The 14,280-nt window shown below is 37.3% G+C and overlaps 1 protein-coding gene across 1 annotated transcript in view; it reads left to right on the top strand.

Moving 5' to 3' along the window:
- The window catches only part of LOC149568079 (nudix hydrolase 10-like), a 137,384-nt gene extending 123,638 nt beyond the window's left edge, over positions 1-13,746 (top strand). The window contains exons 5-10 of the mRNA XM_089821087.1: positions 12,335-12,472; positions 12,643-12,720; positions 12,853-12,903; positions 13,048-13,082; positions 13,235-13,343; positions 13,435-13,746. Coding sequence (XP_089677213.1) covers positions 12,335-12,472; positions 12,643-12,720; positions 12,853-12,903; positions 13,048-13,082; positions 13,235-13,343; positions 13,435-13,653 — 630 coding nt within the window. The 3' untranslated portion in view covers positions 13,654-13,746. The remainder of the gene's footprint in view (positions 1-12,334; positions 12,473-12,642; positions 12,721-12,852; positions 12,904-13,047; positions 13,083-13,234; positions 13,344-13,434) is intronic.
- The last annotated feature ends 534 nt before the right edge of the window (positions 13,747-14,280 follow it).

Genomic DNA, 14,280 nt, shown 5'->3' with positions numbered 1-14,280 from the left:
TCAATTAATCTATGCGGTAAACAAGGCACGCTTGAAAATATATTTTCTTTTGTGCCTCTTTAGCTTTTCCTGTTTTTTGAATTGTGAGCCCTTGCTGAAGTATAAGGGTCTCGTCTGAGAAGTTTTTGGCAATTGTGCTGAATTATACAATTGGCCAACTTCCTCCTTTTGTATCTTCTGTATCTAGGGAGAAGAATGATCTTGATTAATATATTTATTTGCTCATATCAATTGCCTGAGGGTTTGAAGAAATTCTGAGTTCTTACGTTGATAATTGTGCTGAGGTAAACAATTATCAGATTCTCCTACTGTGTTCACTGTGGCTAAGGAGACAAACATTTTGGAGGTTAATTAATTGCTACTATATGGCAATTGAGGAGAGATTGAATTGGTTATAGTGATAGTTGAAGGTGTTATTCTGGAAATATGAGCGTTATTGGGTTTTAGACTAGACATCGCATAAGCATTGGTAGTGGTGTGAGACATTGAGTATAGCTAGCAAAGTGTCGAGTAAACCTTCTGCAATAACGTGGGTAACCCGTGAAGCAACATTGATATCAGACGTCCCATTATTATTGTTGTCGTTTGTATTTGGGACTGGAATTCACCACGTTAGGTATCAGGTGTGAAGTCTGTAGCTGCGTTTGGAATTGGAGGTGGCAACTGTTGAGTATTGGAGCCATGTTGAATACATTCTGGACGTTCTTGCTAATGAGAGGCACCTGCAAACATATACAATAAACAGGTTCTTATTAAGCATTGTAATTTGGATAATAAGTTTGCTCATAGAAACTCATCTTACCTTTACAATAAATTTTAATTAATTTGAAGTTGTTATATGGTAATAGTGTTCTCCATTTGTGTTACTATATAATTTAAAAGAATTCCAAAAAGTATACAGTTTAAAAATAGAACAAAGAAAAAAAGAGGAATTTGCTCATTAGCTGTCTAAGACTTGCAGAGGGAAACCAAGGGTATTTAAAGTGGTATTAGAGCAGTTTCCTACCAGCCTACAGGAATTGGGCTCCAATTTGAATGATAGTGGACAATGCTTGGTTAGAATTGCAGTCTCTTTTTAATCCATTTTTTTCAACCCAATATCATGGCTGATGATAGGAGATTTGTGCTGGGTATGCTCTATACTCGAAGTGGATGTAATTCGCCTCCCAGGGAAGGTGAACTTGAGATTCAGTTTGGTTTGGATGGTAGTCCGGGTGGTTCTGGTGGCACTGGACTACGACCCATAGAGGCTGAGGTTGATAGAGATGCCCTGCAGGCATTTAGGAATATTGCAGCTGGGCAACAACAAGTGATAGATGTACTGCAATAGTTGTCTAATACTCTACAACAGATAGCACTACCTCGAGGATGGAGTAGGGAGAGAGCTCGAGTTGTTTCTGTTGGTTCTCATAGATCTCGAGTTGAGGATAAAACCCAAGATGGTGTTAGGTACAGAGATGCAGACCGGGTTTGAGGTGAGGATCGTAGTGGATTAGCTAACAAAGTTGACATTTATATTGCCACTCATGATAGGCTGCAGAGGCCCACATTTCTAAGACCTGAGATGGATGTGGTCAGTATTGAGCCTGAGGCCACTCCTTTTGTTGATGACGTGCTGGCACATTTTACGAAGAGGGATGCTTTACCATAGGCGATTAAAGATCATCTGAATTTTGATAGGTTCCTGACTCAGAAATAGGAGCATTCTAGAGCAAGGTCAGGACCTTAGAGACAGCGACACCAACAGAATGAGTTACAACAAGTTGCTAGTAAGATGGCATTGGAACACTTTGATGGTACTGGGAGAGTTACAACTCAAGCTTGGATTCATAAGCTTGATATATATTTGGCTTTGCGTCCTATGTCTGAAGTGGGCGCTATTAGACTTGGAGTGTTGCATCTGGACGGGGTCGCCCATGATTGGTGGTAACATGGGTTAGTTTCTTTGCGACATAATCAGATCACTTCCTATCAAGAGTTCGTGGATCGCTTGATCGGGAGATTTGATAGGAAGGATTCGGAGGTGTACTTCGATGAGTTGGCTTAGCTAAAGCAGTCTAGTGGATTGGAGAGTTACATTAGTGAGTTCCAGAGGCTTTTAGTCATGTTTTATGATATTTCGGAGAGCAGACGAGTGATTTTATATATGGAGGGATTGACTGAGCCACTCTGTGGATGGGTGAAGTCATTGGACCTATCTTCTCTCCAGGTAGTGATGAGGAAGGCACGTGACTTGGAGTCTTCTTCTCGAAACAAGGTTGCTTTGAAATCTTTTTTTCTTTTGCCTGATGATGAGGGGTCCTTATCAGTTATTGAAGACAAGGGCAAGTCAGTGGGGAGATCTGATGTCACTTCGAGAGAGGATTTGAGGTGTCAACTTTTCTTTTGGTGCAAGGGGCCTTTCTCTAAAGGTCATACTTGCGCGTTGAAGCCGAAGGGAGTAGTGAATTGTGGTATGTGGGTTTACACTAATGAGATTGAGGATGAGTCATCATAGCAGCACGAGGATGTCGATGAAGATGATCATACTGGTGATAGAGTTTATAATGTGATGAGTATTTATAGGATGGTATTAGACTCACATGTTCAGGGTTTGCACCGGGTATAGAGTTGGACTGAGCATAAGCTGGATTGTCTGTAGGATGATTGGATAGGCTTAATGAAGAAGAGTGTGTCAAGATCTCCTAGGGATTTGTCCGTTAGTGATGTTTCAACCTTTACATCACCCACATAGGTACTTGGTGCTATGTTGCAAGTCATGTTATTGGTTCTGTTGATGGTTTTGGCATTCTGTTGGTTCAGTGAGGACAAGGACATCGTTTGTTAATTATGGGATCTCGGTGGAGGTTTTTGTATGATGTCAGATTGCTTGAGGAGAAGTAATCTTGGGGAGGGAGGACTGTAATGTCCCCGATTTTGACAAGTCTACGTAGTTGATGGAGGTAGCTCATCATAGCGACCCTTGTGGTTGTCAGGGTGTTTTGGGGGTCTCAGTTGTGGACTTACTATTTTTAGTAAGTCTATTTTCGGCAGTTGCTATTTTTGGTAGTCCAGTGGGTGGCTTCAACAGTTGATCGTCACCTACAGTTAATAAAGTAATAAATTGCATGAGCTCTTATTTATTTATTAATCATTGAGTTGCATAATTATAATAATGTTTATATTATTATAATAACGACTTTAAGAGATATTTCTTAAAAAGTGAGTTGGAAAGTTTCTAGCATTGAGTTCTTTTTGGAAACTTCCACATTTTTTGAAATGGAGTTTTAGGGAAACTTTGGCCAGCGAAAACTCATAAATAAGAGCTCATTTCATTGGGAAAGGCACACTTGAAAATATATTTGCTTTTGTGCCTCTATGGCTTTTCTTGTTTTCTGAATTGTGAGCCCTTGCTAAAGTATAAGGGTCTTGTTTGATAAATTCTTGGAAATTGTGCTAAAGTATACAATTGGCCAACTTCCTCCTACTGTATCTTCTGTATCTAGGGAGAAGAATAATCTTGATTAATATATTTATTTGTTCATATCGATTGCTTGAGGGTTTGAAGAAATTTTGAGTTCTTACATTGATAATTGTGCCAAGGCAAACAATTATCAGATTCTCCTACTGTGTTCACTGTGGCTAAGGAGATGAACATTCTGGAGGTTAATTAATTGCTACTGTTTGGCAATTGAGGAGAGATCGAATTGGTTACAGTGACAGTTGAAAGTGTTATTCTAGAAATACGAGTGGTATTGGCTTTTAGATTGGACATCGCATAAACATTGCAAGTGGTGTGTGACATTGAGTATGGCTAGCAAAGTGCCAAGTAAACTTTATGCAATAATGTGGGTAACCCGTGAAGCAACATTGATATCAGATGTCCCATTATTACTGTTGCCGTTTGTGTTTGGGACTGGAATTCACCACATTAGGTATTGGGCATGAAGTTTGTAGCTGCGTTTGGAATTGGAGGTGGCAGTTGTTGAGTATTGGAGCCACGTTGAATACATTCTGTAAATTCTTGCTAATGAGAGGCACCTGCAAACTTATATAATAAATAGGGTCTTGTTAAGCATTGTAATTTGGTTAATAAGTTTGCTCATAGAAACTTGTCTTACCTTTGCAAAAAATTTTAGTTAATTTGAAGTTGTTTATGGTAATAGTGTTCTCCATTTGTGTTACTATATAATTTGAAAGAATTCTAAAAAGGATATTGTTTAAAAATAAAACAAAGAAAAAAAGAGGAATTTGTTCATTGACTGTTTAAGACTTGTAGAGGAAAACCAAGCATTTTTACAGGTGATCATAGATGTATTTGGTTGTCCTCTACAACCGGTCTCACCCAATCCAATTTTCCTATGTCCTCCAAAAGAAAGTCAAAGATATGCACTGCATAAGGAGATAGAAAAAAGTGTGTTATATTTTTCTTGGAGGATCCTACCCAATGCCACATGTCTCTGCATTGTCTATTATGATTTGCACTACATTATTAGTCCCCGCCTTCATTACAACTTGCTCTAACACTAGAGCCAAAGTTTCAATGGTTTTTACCTTGTCGAAGGCATCCAAGGATTTCATAATGACCACTTGATCCTTGCAAGAATCTATTTATAGAAGATGACTGAGACACAAATGGTGGTGGTCTACTAGATTAAGTGAAAATGGTGGCCCATGGGATGGTATCATGGCAGATTAGAGGATATGTGGGTGAGGAAGAGAATAGCTTGCCCATTGCATTCTGGTATACTTCCATTTCAACCAAAATGAGTTCTCTCACCTCAACCTCTAGTATGATCCTTCGCATGCATTCAATAGACCCTCCATGAACTCTGCACTGAGATTTGTGTAGGATGGATAGAAGTGAAACAAGGGTTGAGGAAGTACCCGGCCGCATCAATGGGTTTGTGGAGCTGATTGTCCCATCTTCTATCAATAATTTCTCATACAGAGTCAGATTTGGGGTTGTACCCCTTGTGGTAATTTTTTAAAATCTCTTTGGCCCTATCCATGACCTCATAAAGATACCCAATTGAGGTTTGATCCCCATCTACCAAGTGGAGAACTCTAACCAAGGGATCTGTCACCTGTAGTTGAAAATGAGAAAACTATTATCATTGATCATAAGAGACTAGAATTACAAATTAATAATAAAAGACTTGATTCTTGAATACAAAAAAAATAAATATTCAACTTTTGAAGTTCCCAAGATATTTTCACAATTTCTGTAGCAATTGTGGAAATTGGTTGTCAAATATGATGAGTGCAATACTTTCTCCATAAAGCTTCTTTAAATAACTTGGGTCTTGCCATGCCTGACTCACAAACATTTGCTTCAAAGTGCTGAAAGAAGTCATAATACTTTGTCATTGGAAACCTTGTGATTGCAACTTTAACCAATTCCTTCCCTTGGGTTTGTTCTTTCATAAAGCAAAGAACCCGAGGGTGATTATAGATGTATTTGGTTATCTTTCTTGCATCCTCTACAACCGGTCTCACCCAATCCGATTTTCTTATGTCCTCCAAAAGAAGGTCAAGGATATGCACTGCACAAGGAGATAAAAAAAAGTGTGCTATATTTTTCTTGGAGGATCCTACCCGCTGCCACATGTCACTGCATTGTCAATCGTGATTTGCACTACATTATCAGTCGTGGGCTTCATCACAACTTGCTCTAACACTAGAGGCAAAGTTTCAATGGTCGTTACCTTGTCGAAGGCATCCAAGGATTTCATAATGACCACTTTATCCTTGCAAGAACCTATCTATAGAAGATGATTGTTGCATAGGTGGTGGTGGTCTACTAGACCCAGAGGGATGGTAGATTTGAGGATATGTGGGTCACGAAGAGAGCCCACTACACCCTCAAGTGCTTCTTCTTCTTCAAGGTTGACTAGGATACATGGTGACTAACCACTTTATTTCATTGTGATCATTGTTTTAGTGAAATCCAAAATAACAATGGTGATTAAGGAGATAGAGTGAGATACCTTGAGATTCAAAGATGGCTGCACTCATGGCTATTTTCGTCCCTTCTTATTGCATTTTCTTTTCCTCTCTTTATTTCTTCCATTGTGCTCTCACAAACCCTTGTATCATGCTTCACGATTCCTCGAAGGTGGTATTTCAAATGAGATATGCCTCCACTAATTAATGTTTCAAATTTTATGCATATCATAATATCATATTCAGGTCCTTCAAAGAAATATTTAGAAGAATTTTCTTTAGCCCCTGTAGGGTTTTTGGCTATGCATCCAGATGGACATGCATCTATTGGGGCAGTTGTAATGACCCTTAATAGGGTTCATCTTAATTTGTTTTTAACATTGTGCCTTTATGATGACAATTCATACGATTCACCCTTAAATCACTTTAATTCCCAACTCCATACTCACAATATCGCGGGTGATTTATAAATATGGTTTAAATCTCTTCCCCATTGAAAACCTGATGTCCTTGATTACTTAAACTTATATGCAAGATGCTTTTTTTCCTTAATAATCTTCGTTATTACCAAATCTCTCAAACACTTATAATAAAATGGTAGACAACCCCTTATATTTAACACACTATATTTATTTTATCTGTATTTCTTTATTTATTTTCAGCTGCACTTACTTCCCCAAATCATTACCCTTATTGGTATTTTATTGTATTCCTTTATTTCCTTAAGCCTTTATCGGCTACCTTAAATCTCCTTTTATATTTCATGCTTATAATACATGAAAATGGTGGTGAAATTTTTTTTTTCTTCTGTTATGGGCTGCTCCCTTATATACCTTGTTTATTATTTATTAGCTACTCCTTGATATTCCTTATTTATTATTTATCTCACCCCATCTTACTTTTATTCCTTCTTATTTCTCCTACGTGTATTAATGATCTACTATGTTTGCTGCATTTTTTATTAAGGCCCAACACCTTAACCATCTTCTCACTTTATACAATTTGTCATCCTACTTTAATCAGTCTTTCCCGTGATTAATGGGCAGCTTTATATTCGTGCTCTCATTTTTATGAGTATTCCCTTATTTTTTCTTCTTTAATCTCTCAATTCATTGTTCCTTCTACGTTGCTAGTTCTTATTTGGTTTTTTTGCTTGAATGGTATTTTTGAAGAATGACGTGGGTCTTGTCCATGTCATTATTTGATTCGCGGTCCTTTTATATGCTTTTACTTCCCCTTTCCATTCATCTGTACGTCCTCTTGTTTGAAGGTTGATGATTATTTATATATGTATTGACTTGCACATGCCAATGTCACTTTGGGAGGATCTGACCCTTAATTAACTCAGGTGTTAGTTTTTGAGTAAGTAAAACAAGTTTAACGGGTGCCTGAAACCCAACAATTAACAAAAGAAACTGACATTAAGTCCGAAACATGAAATAGACAACAAAGAAACAACAAGCCAAAGAAGGCCAGGAGAGCATGACAAAAAAAACAGCCTCTGAAAGAGCAGGCTAGCCGATCAAACTAGAAACCAAAGGAAAACCTGAGAAGCTAGGGGTTCCAGTCAGGAAGCAGTATTCTTGACCAACTCAGCAGCCTTGAGCTCCAACATTTCCATAGTCTTAGCCACGTCACCGATCATCTGAATGTCAACAGGAGAATCTTCCCTGTCCCTCTTCTTGATGCTCGATATAGGTTTGTTGAAAGGGCCCTCTTCTTGGGGGTGGACCTCCTCTTTTGTGTCCCGTTTATGCTCATTTTCCTTCTCCTCTTTCACCCCTGTGCTAACCTCCATTATATTGTGCAGTTGTTTGATATTATCATTTAACGCTTTGATAATTTGGAAGTTTTGGTTAGCAGTGTTGTGGAGAGAGCTCTTCATTCTGTCCATCCTTTTTTCCACCTCGGTAACCTTATTATCCAGATTGTTGATTCTGTCATTCCCAACATCCCCCTCCATCCTTTCTAGCCCTTGCAACCTGTTTTTAATCTCCCCAGTCTCGTAAAAAATCCACTTGATTGATCGAAAGTTTTCCACCATGCTATTCCTGGCATTATTGAGGAGATTCATCTCCACTTCCCTGGCATTGTCACTGAGAATCACCATGGCTGAATTAATGAGCTCATCTAGATGAATTTTGCCATCATTACCCTCCAAAACCTTGGGCTGTATAGTTTCTTTGACAATGCCCATTTTAGTTGTCTGAGTCTCGAAGTTTCTCTAGACTGCTTTTCTCCCCTTGGAGCTGATAATACATGTGGTTTTATTCGTGCCATATTCCTCATTTTTCTCTTCCTAGACATGAAGGGAGGGGTTCTTGCCCCTTACCAGAATTCTAATCAACATTAGTGTCATTGCCTCTTCTCTTCTTGGCTAGGCTATCCACTTTCCTTTGAATAGGGACATTGCTTGTAACCTCCTTTTTCACATTGATATCCTCCTCCATGTCCATACCGTCATCCTCCTCATTGTAGTCATTTGCAAAATTAACATCAATTTTAATATTTTTACCTGTTGAGCCTTTCCTGACCTCGATGATATTCTTCTTGGGTTCACTTTTCTTCTTGTTTTTCCCCAAATCCTTAATAATCTTAGCAACCTCCTCTTCATCATCCAAATGAAGCTCAGCGCTATCCTCAGTGTTGGACGGGAGATAGGAGCTCTCAGTGTCTTTCGAGGACTCAACTTTCTAGGCTATGGATCTGCCACAGATTTGAGCCTTAAAGTGCTCATAAATCAAAAAAAGCAAGCCCTCATTGAAAGCAGGGTTGGCATAAGATTTCTTTTTATACCTTGTGATATTGTTATTAACAGAGAAGAAGAGGTAGTAAGGGATGAAGATCTTAGTGCCATACCTGAAGTGGTTAAGGATGACAAAGTGATGGGTTCAGACTCCATCATACCTAGTATCTAGCATGATGTAAGAGATGATTGCCCTAAGAACAAACCTTCAAAGTTTTTCAATGGAAGTTGGTCCATAGTATGCCCCCGTCTTTACCAAATCATTCATCTCCTTAGCATTCTTGGCAAAATCTTTGACAGCATTGAGGGAAACCTTCTTATCCCTGAAGAATTTGATGCCCTCGAAAGGGGAGTCAGTGACCTCTGCAATAACACTTTTATTAACCTGGAAATCAACTCCATCAATTTTAACTTTCCCTTCTCTCCAAGAATTAACCGTAAGTTCGGTCACCGCTGGGTTCCAGCCTTGCAATTTCTCAATGTAATTCGGAATGCCCCCTTCCTTCAGCTTCTCCCAGACCTTTAACCTCCTTTTCATCTTCTAAACATGTGTGCACTGCTAGGATTCCCTTGGCATTTTACTTCATGGGCCCTTGATCATTTTTCTCTAGCCATCTTTCTTCAAAGTCTAACAATAAATTTGTGGAATCAGCTATCTCGCTCATTTTCTAATACCTCATATCAATTGTATAATTTGAGTCTTTGTTTTTAAGGAGTGTGCTTTCGTCCATTTATAATCAAATTTGGATGCTACCAACCTCAGCCCAACAATGCATTATGTGCCTTCTTACATAATGAGATGACAACAATGACCAATATAAATGCTCAAGTTCTAATCAAAACCTTTTGTTCCCATAGAACAATAATTCTAGATACTTTTATCTCTTGTTGGTCTATTTCCCCCATTAGTTGCAAAGTTGGTAGCCAAATAATCAACTTGCCCAACTTTCACTATCTTCAAGAAGTACATTCATGTAGACAATACAATATGAATAATTTGTCATGTTTTTTCTAAGAATCTCCATATATACCATGAGTGGCCTCCTTACCGAATGCACCGTATGAAAGATGGAATCAATCACTTGATCTCTCAACACCAGAGGTTTGTTATTGGGTCCTCATTTTATATATATATATATATATATTTTCCCACTTCCAAATGCTAAACCAGTGGTAGCATTCACCATTTGATACCTCTTATGTACAAAGTTATTTATACATTTATGAATTCAAGAATACTTCACAATAAATTCACTACTTTTATTCGTACATTGGTTTGAAGTATTTACCTTGCAATTTTATTTTTTTGGCTAGTCACTTTTATATTGTACTTGCATGTTAATTTGAGCGGTGTTGGTCATTTTCCAGAGTTTTCTTTATCTTAACTCTTGCTTCCAAAGTCTTTTTGTTCATTGCTTGGGTTTGGATATAGGACCTTATTGGCTTGGGTTGATGTAATGGCTAATACTTCTTCATCCTTTGCTACATCAATCATATTGTTCTTCATGCTTGATTTTTTCTTTGGACATCCAATTTCATCATGATTGTTGTGTTCACACCATCTATATAGTAGTCTCTTACTACCTTGACTTCCTCAGTAGTCCCTTGCGAGTGATCAGGAATTCATTAAGACTCTTGACATTGTGCAATAGGCTGACTTTTTTGCTTCCAAAAATCTCTCACTATTATTTTGGTATCCACAGCCATTATTATTCCTCTAATTACAATAGCTTCCTAGAGATGCACCATCATTTGTGGCATTGAAGGTTCAAGTGGCAGGGTTGACTACTCTCCCTAGGTAAAAAGTACGTGCACTTTTATTCTTCAAATCGTACAAGCAATCCTTAATTAGTGGCCTATCACTTAGAAATCTCTCAAAACATCTTTCAAATTTTTGAGACAATCAGCCTTGGTGTGACCATCTGCCTTGTAATCCATGCATTGTGAGTCCCTTGGTCCTTTGCTGGTTGCCCTTTTGTCGTAGTCCATACACCAAAATTGTTGAATGAATATAGTGGAGGCTAGGAATAGTGTTTGTGTTTATATTCATTGTTGCAAATTTGTAACCCCCTTTCACGATTATATTCCAATTTTCTTCTTCCTTGGTCAAAGCTTGGAGAAGGAAGCATTGATAATGTGAAATTATAGTTACTCATCTCTTTACGAATATTGTTTATGCACACAATATTTTCAACTTTATTGCTTGTAAATTGCTCTACTTAAATATCTAATGGTTAATGATCAAATAATCAAATTTCAAGTTTCTACATCATCTACAAGCAAAAGTGGTAAATAGTTGTTTCATTCTGATGGCAAAAACTTATCTTTAATTGTTAAACCATCCAATGTTTAAGTATACTCCTTATAAAGAGTTGTTTACAAATGATAATATTGTGATATTGCTATTACCTCACCTCACCTTGCCTCACCTCCTCAGTCTAGGTCTGTGAGGCCCTGCAGATCCTGTTCTTTGAGATTGATTCCTTCCAATCAGGTGGGTCACCTCCAGAGACAGAATCATTGGCACCGCCCCCTATCACTTCTGCGGTTTTTACAATGGTTTTGGGGTTTTCCTCTGACACCTCAGTTCCATGGTTGTTCGGTGGCTTGGGGTTGCCCTTTTGCCCCTCTCCCTCCCTGTGCTCTCCAGGGCCTTGGTTTTTGTTCATTTCCTTCCTTCTGCTACTCTTTTGTTTGTTTTGTTCTTTGGTCACCATTTCTGTTGAAGTTATCTTCAGGTGGCTTACATATCTGATTCACAATAATGTCTCAAATAATTAATCAATAATAAATAAATAAATAATTTAATCAATTATTTTATTATGACTCATCCAATATCTCTCAATTATTAAAGAATCTATTTAGTTTGTCTATTCAAGGATAGTCATTGTGACACAACCTAAATGAATTCCTCCCTAGCTAAGAGGGAGTGCTGATTTTGTTGTAACTATGGTCGAAATCCACAAGCCAACCTAGATATCACAAAGGTTGTGATTCTTTATATGAGATAATATAATTATATTATAATCTAATTACATTGTAAAATTATTATGTTATATATTATAATAATAATTATATTATATTAATAATCTAATAATTGTGATTTTATTATTATAATAGTATAATTATTTAATACATAATTATATTAATGTTATCCCTTGGTGAAAGGGCACCTCTTGCATATATATAATAATGAGATATGAGATCTCATAGATACACATTATATGGAATTAAAAAGTCAAAAGTTTAACAGTTTAATGCTCCTGCTATTGTTTGCTCTCTTGTTCAGCTCTTCAATCCCTTCGACTCATTTGTGGTCACTCGTTGGATATTAATAAAACTTATCTTTATCTTTATCTTTATCAGGATTCAACTGTGTAGTTTTTTAGTCAAATTCATTGACCCATGTGAGTAATGGTTCACAAGAACCCATCTCTCATGAAAATGAATGGAACACTAAGCACCTAGATGCAATGAGTGCTAAGTGTTCCATTCATTTTCATGAGTGATGGGTTCTTGTGAATCACTACTCCTGAAACATGGGCCAATGAGTTCGACTAAAAAATTGCAGAGTTGAATTCTTATTGCAATGTCACAATTATATGTCCTATGGAAAATATCACAATTTTCAAGTTTTAATGTGTTTGCTCATATGTCCAATAGGAGGGGTTTTGGTACCATCATGCAGAGCCAACATATGTGATGCTTACTTATTGGATCCCTCAAACCTCTTGTACACTGCCACCTAATGCTTCTCATCAAGTGGGAGTTGGAGGTTTTGTGCTGAATGATAAAAACCAGGTTCGCATGTCAGTGCAGCATATGTAAAACAAAAAGATGAATACTATAGCTATTTTAATATGAAAGCTAGGACGTGCTGCTGTTATACCTTTTTTCTGGTAAAGTGGCTATTATATTTGGAATGCTTGTAAACTTTGGTGATTTAACCCCCAAGTGTATCTTGTAATCAGGTGCTAGTAGTACAAGAAAAGTATGGGCCTTTTAGAGGCACAGGTGTATGGAAGATTCCAACAGGAGTGATTCATCAGGTATCTCATGTTTTTCTTGGGTTAGAAGACAAATGCTGATATTCATTTAAAATCACTGTTTATAAATGATGATGGAAGTGGAGTTTCTATGACACGAATCTTCTATCTGCATGGTTCCATTTCACTCAACAGGGTGAAGATATTTTCACTGGAGCAATCAGAGAAATCAAGGAAGAAACAGGGGTAAGTGATGCTAGATTGATTTTAAAAACCACTGCAATCAAGTGATATTTACGGTCTCTGGAAGCTAAGTTCGTATTATTTGATAGCAGTGTTATCAAATCTTTTAAGTGGTATTTAACATTTGTTTTTCCTTGGAGATAACAGGTTGATACACAGTTCATAGAGCTGGTAGGATTTAGGTGAGGAATCCCTTTTTCAGATAGGATACCAAGCAATGACATTCTTCATCTTATTTACCACATGTGGATCTGAATTTTTCTGTCATTTATGCACAAGATTGAATATACTTTCCTTTTTGGTGTTTATTGTTTTTCATTGCTTTGAACTCCAGACATAGCCACCATGTGGCATTTGAGAAGTCAGATTTATTCTTTCTTTGTATACTGCGGCCAATTTCTTTTCACATTGCTGTGCAAGAGTTAGAAATTGACAATGCTCAGGTGAGTACTACGTTTTGCTAACTACATATATTAATTCCAGTTAGCAGATCCTCGATCTTGTTATAATTCATTCCTTACACTGTCTGTTCAGTGGATGCTACTGGAGGATTTTGTGTCTCAATCCTACTATAAGGAAAATTCTGGTCTTAAGAAAATGCTTGAAATATGCATTGCAAGCTCAAAAAAAAAATACTCTGGATTTTCCGCCGTGCAAACGAAGTCAATGATTACCAATCTCCCAACTGTATCCTACTACAATATTGCAGATATTAGTCAATGGGATTCATTGCATGGTTCAGGCTCCCAATAATGTAAATTTTATTAAAAAATTACAAAAAATATGAACTCTTACTGCATGTAAATTCTTTATTGTTATTATAAAAATTGATTTATATTTGGTGCCTTTCTTTCCTCTAATGTGTGATAATGTTTGCATGAGTTTACTAATGTTACATAGCATGTTTCTGAACACAATGGTATGCTCAAGATTCTTGATTATCTCAGGATGCTGAGAGGGTATTTTAATGCTGAAAGGAAGCAAAGGTATAGAAAATGCACTTCTAACACTAATCTAGTAGGGAGACGTTATGCAAATTTCTTAGAAATCTTGGTTGTAGGGTCTAATGAAATGCATAAAGTATTACCCTACTGGCATATACATTAATGTGGGGAAATTTTTTTTTGGGTAAAATAACCTCACTCCAAAAGCACAACCCTTTGAATTTCTTTAAATTGACGAGGTTACAATACAATGTCAAAGCCAAGCTCCTCAACAGGAGTCTTCAGCAATCCATCGAAGATTCTGAACCATTTCTGGCAGCATAATATTACCTACAAAAAACTTCACACAAGACAATTAAAAAGGGAGCTTCTAGGGTAAGCTAGAAGAGATGGGTGTCCCAAATCACTTCGCACATTTTCCATCCACCTCCTAGAA

The sequence above is a fragment of the Cupressus sempervirens genome, chromosome 3 (assembly GCF_028749045.1).
Source record: "Cupressus sempervirens isolate cs-2001-9-10 chromosome 3, ASM2874904v1, whole genome shotgun sequence".
NCBI lineage: Eukaryota > Viridiplantae > Streptophyta > Pinopsida > Cupressales > Cupressaceae > Cupressus > Cupressus sempervirens.
This window is presented reverse-complemented; position numbering and strand designations above follow the sequence as displayed.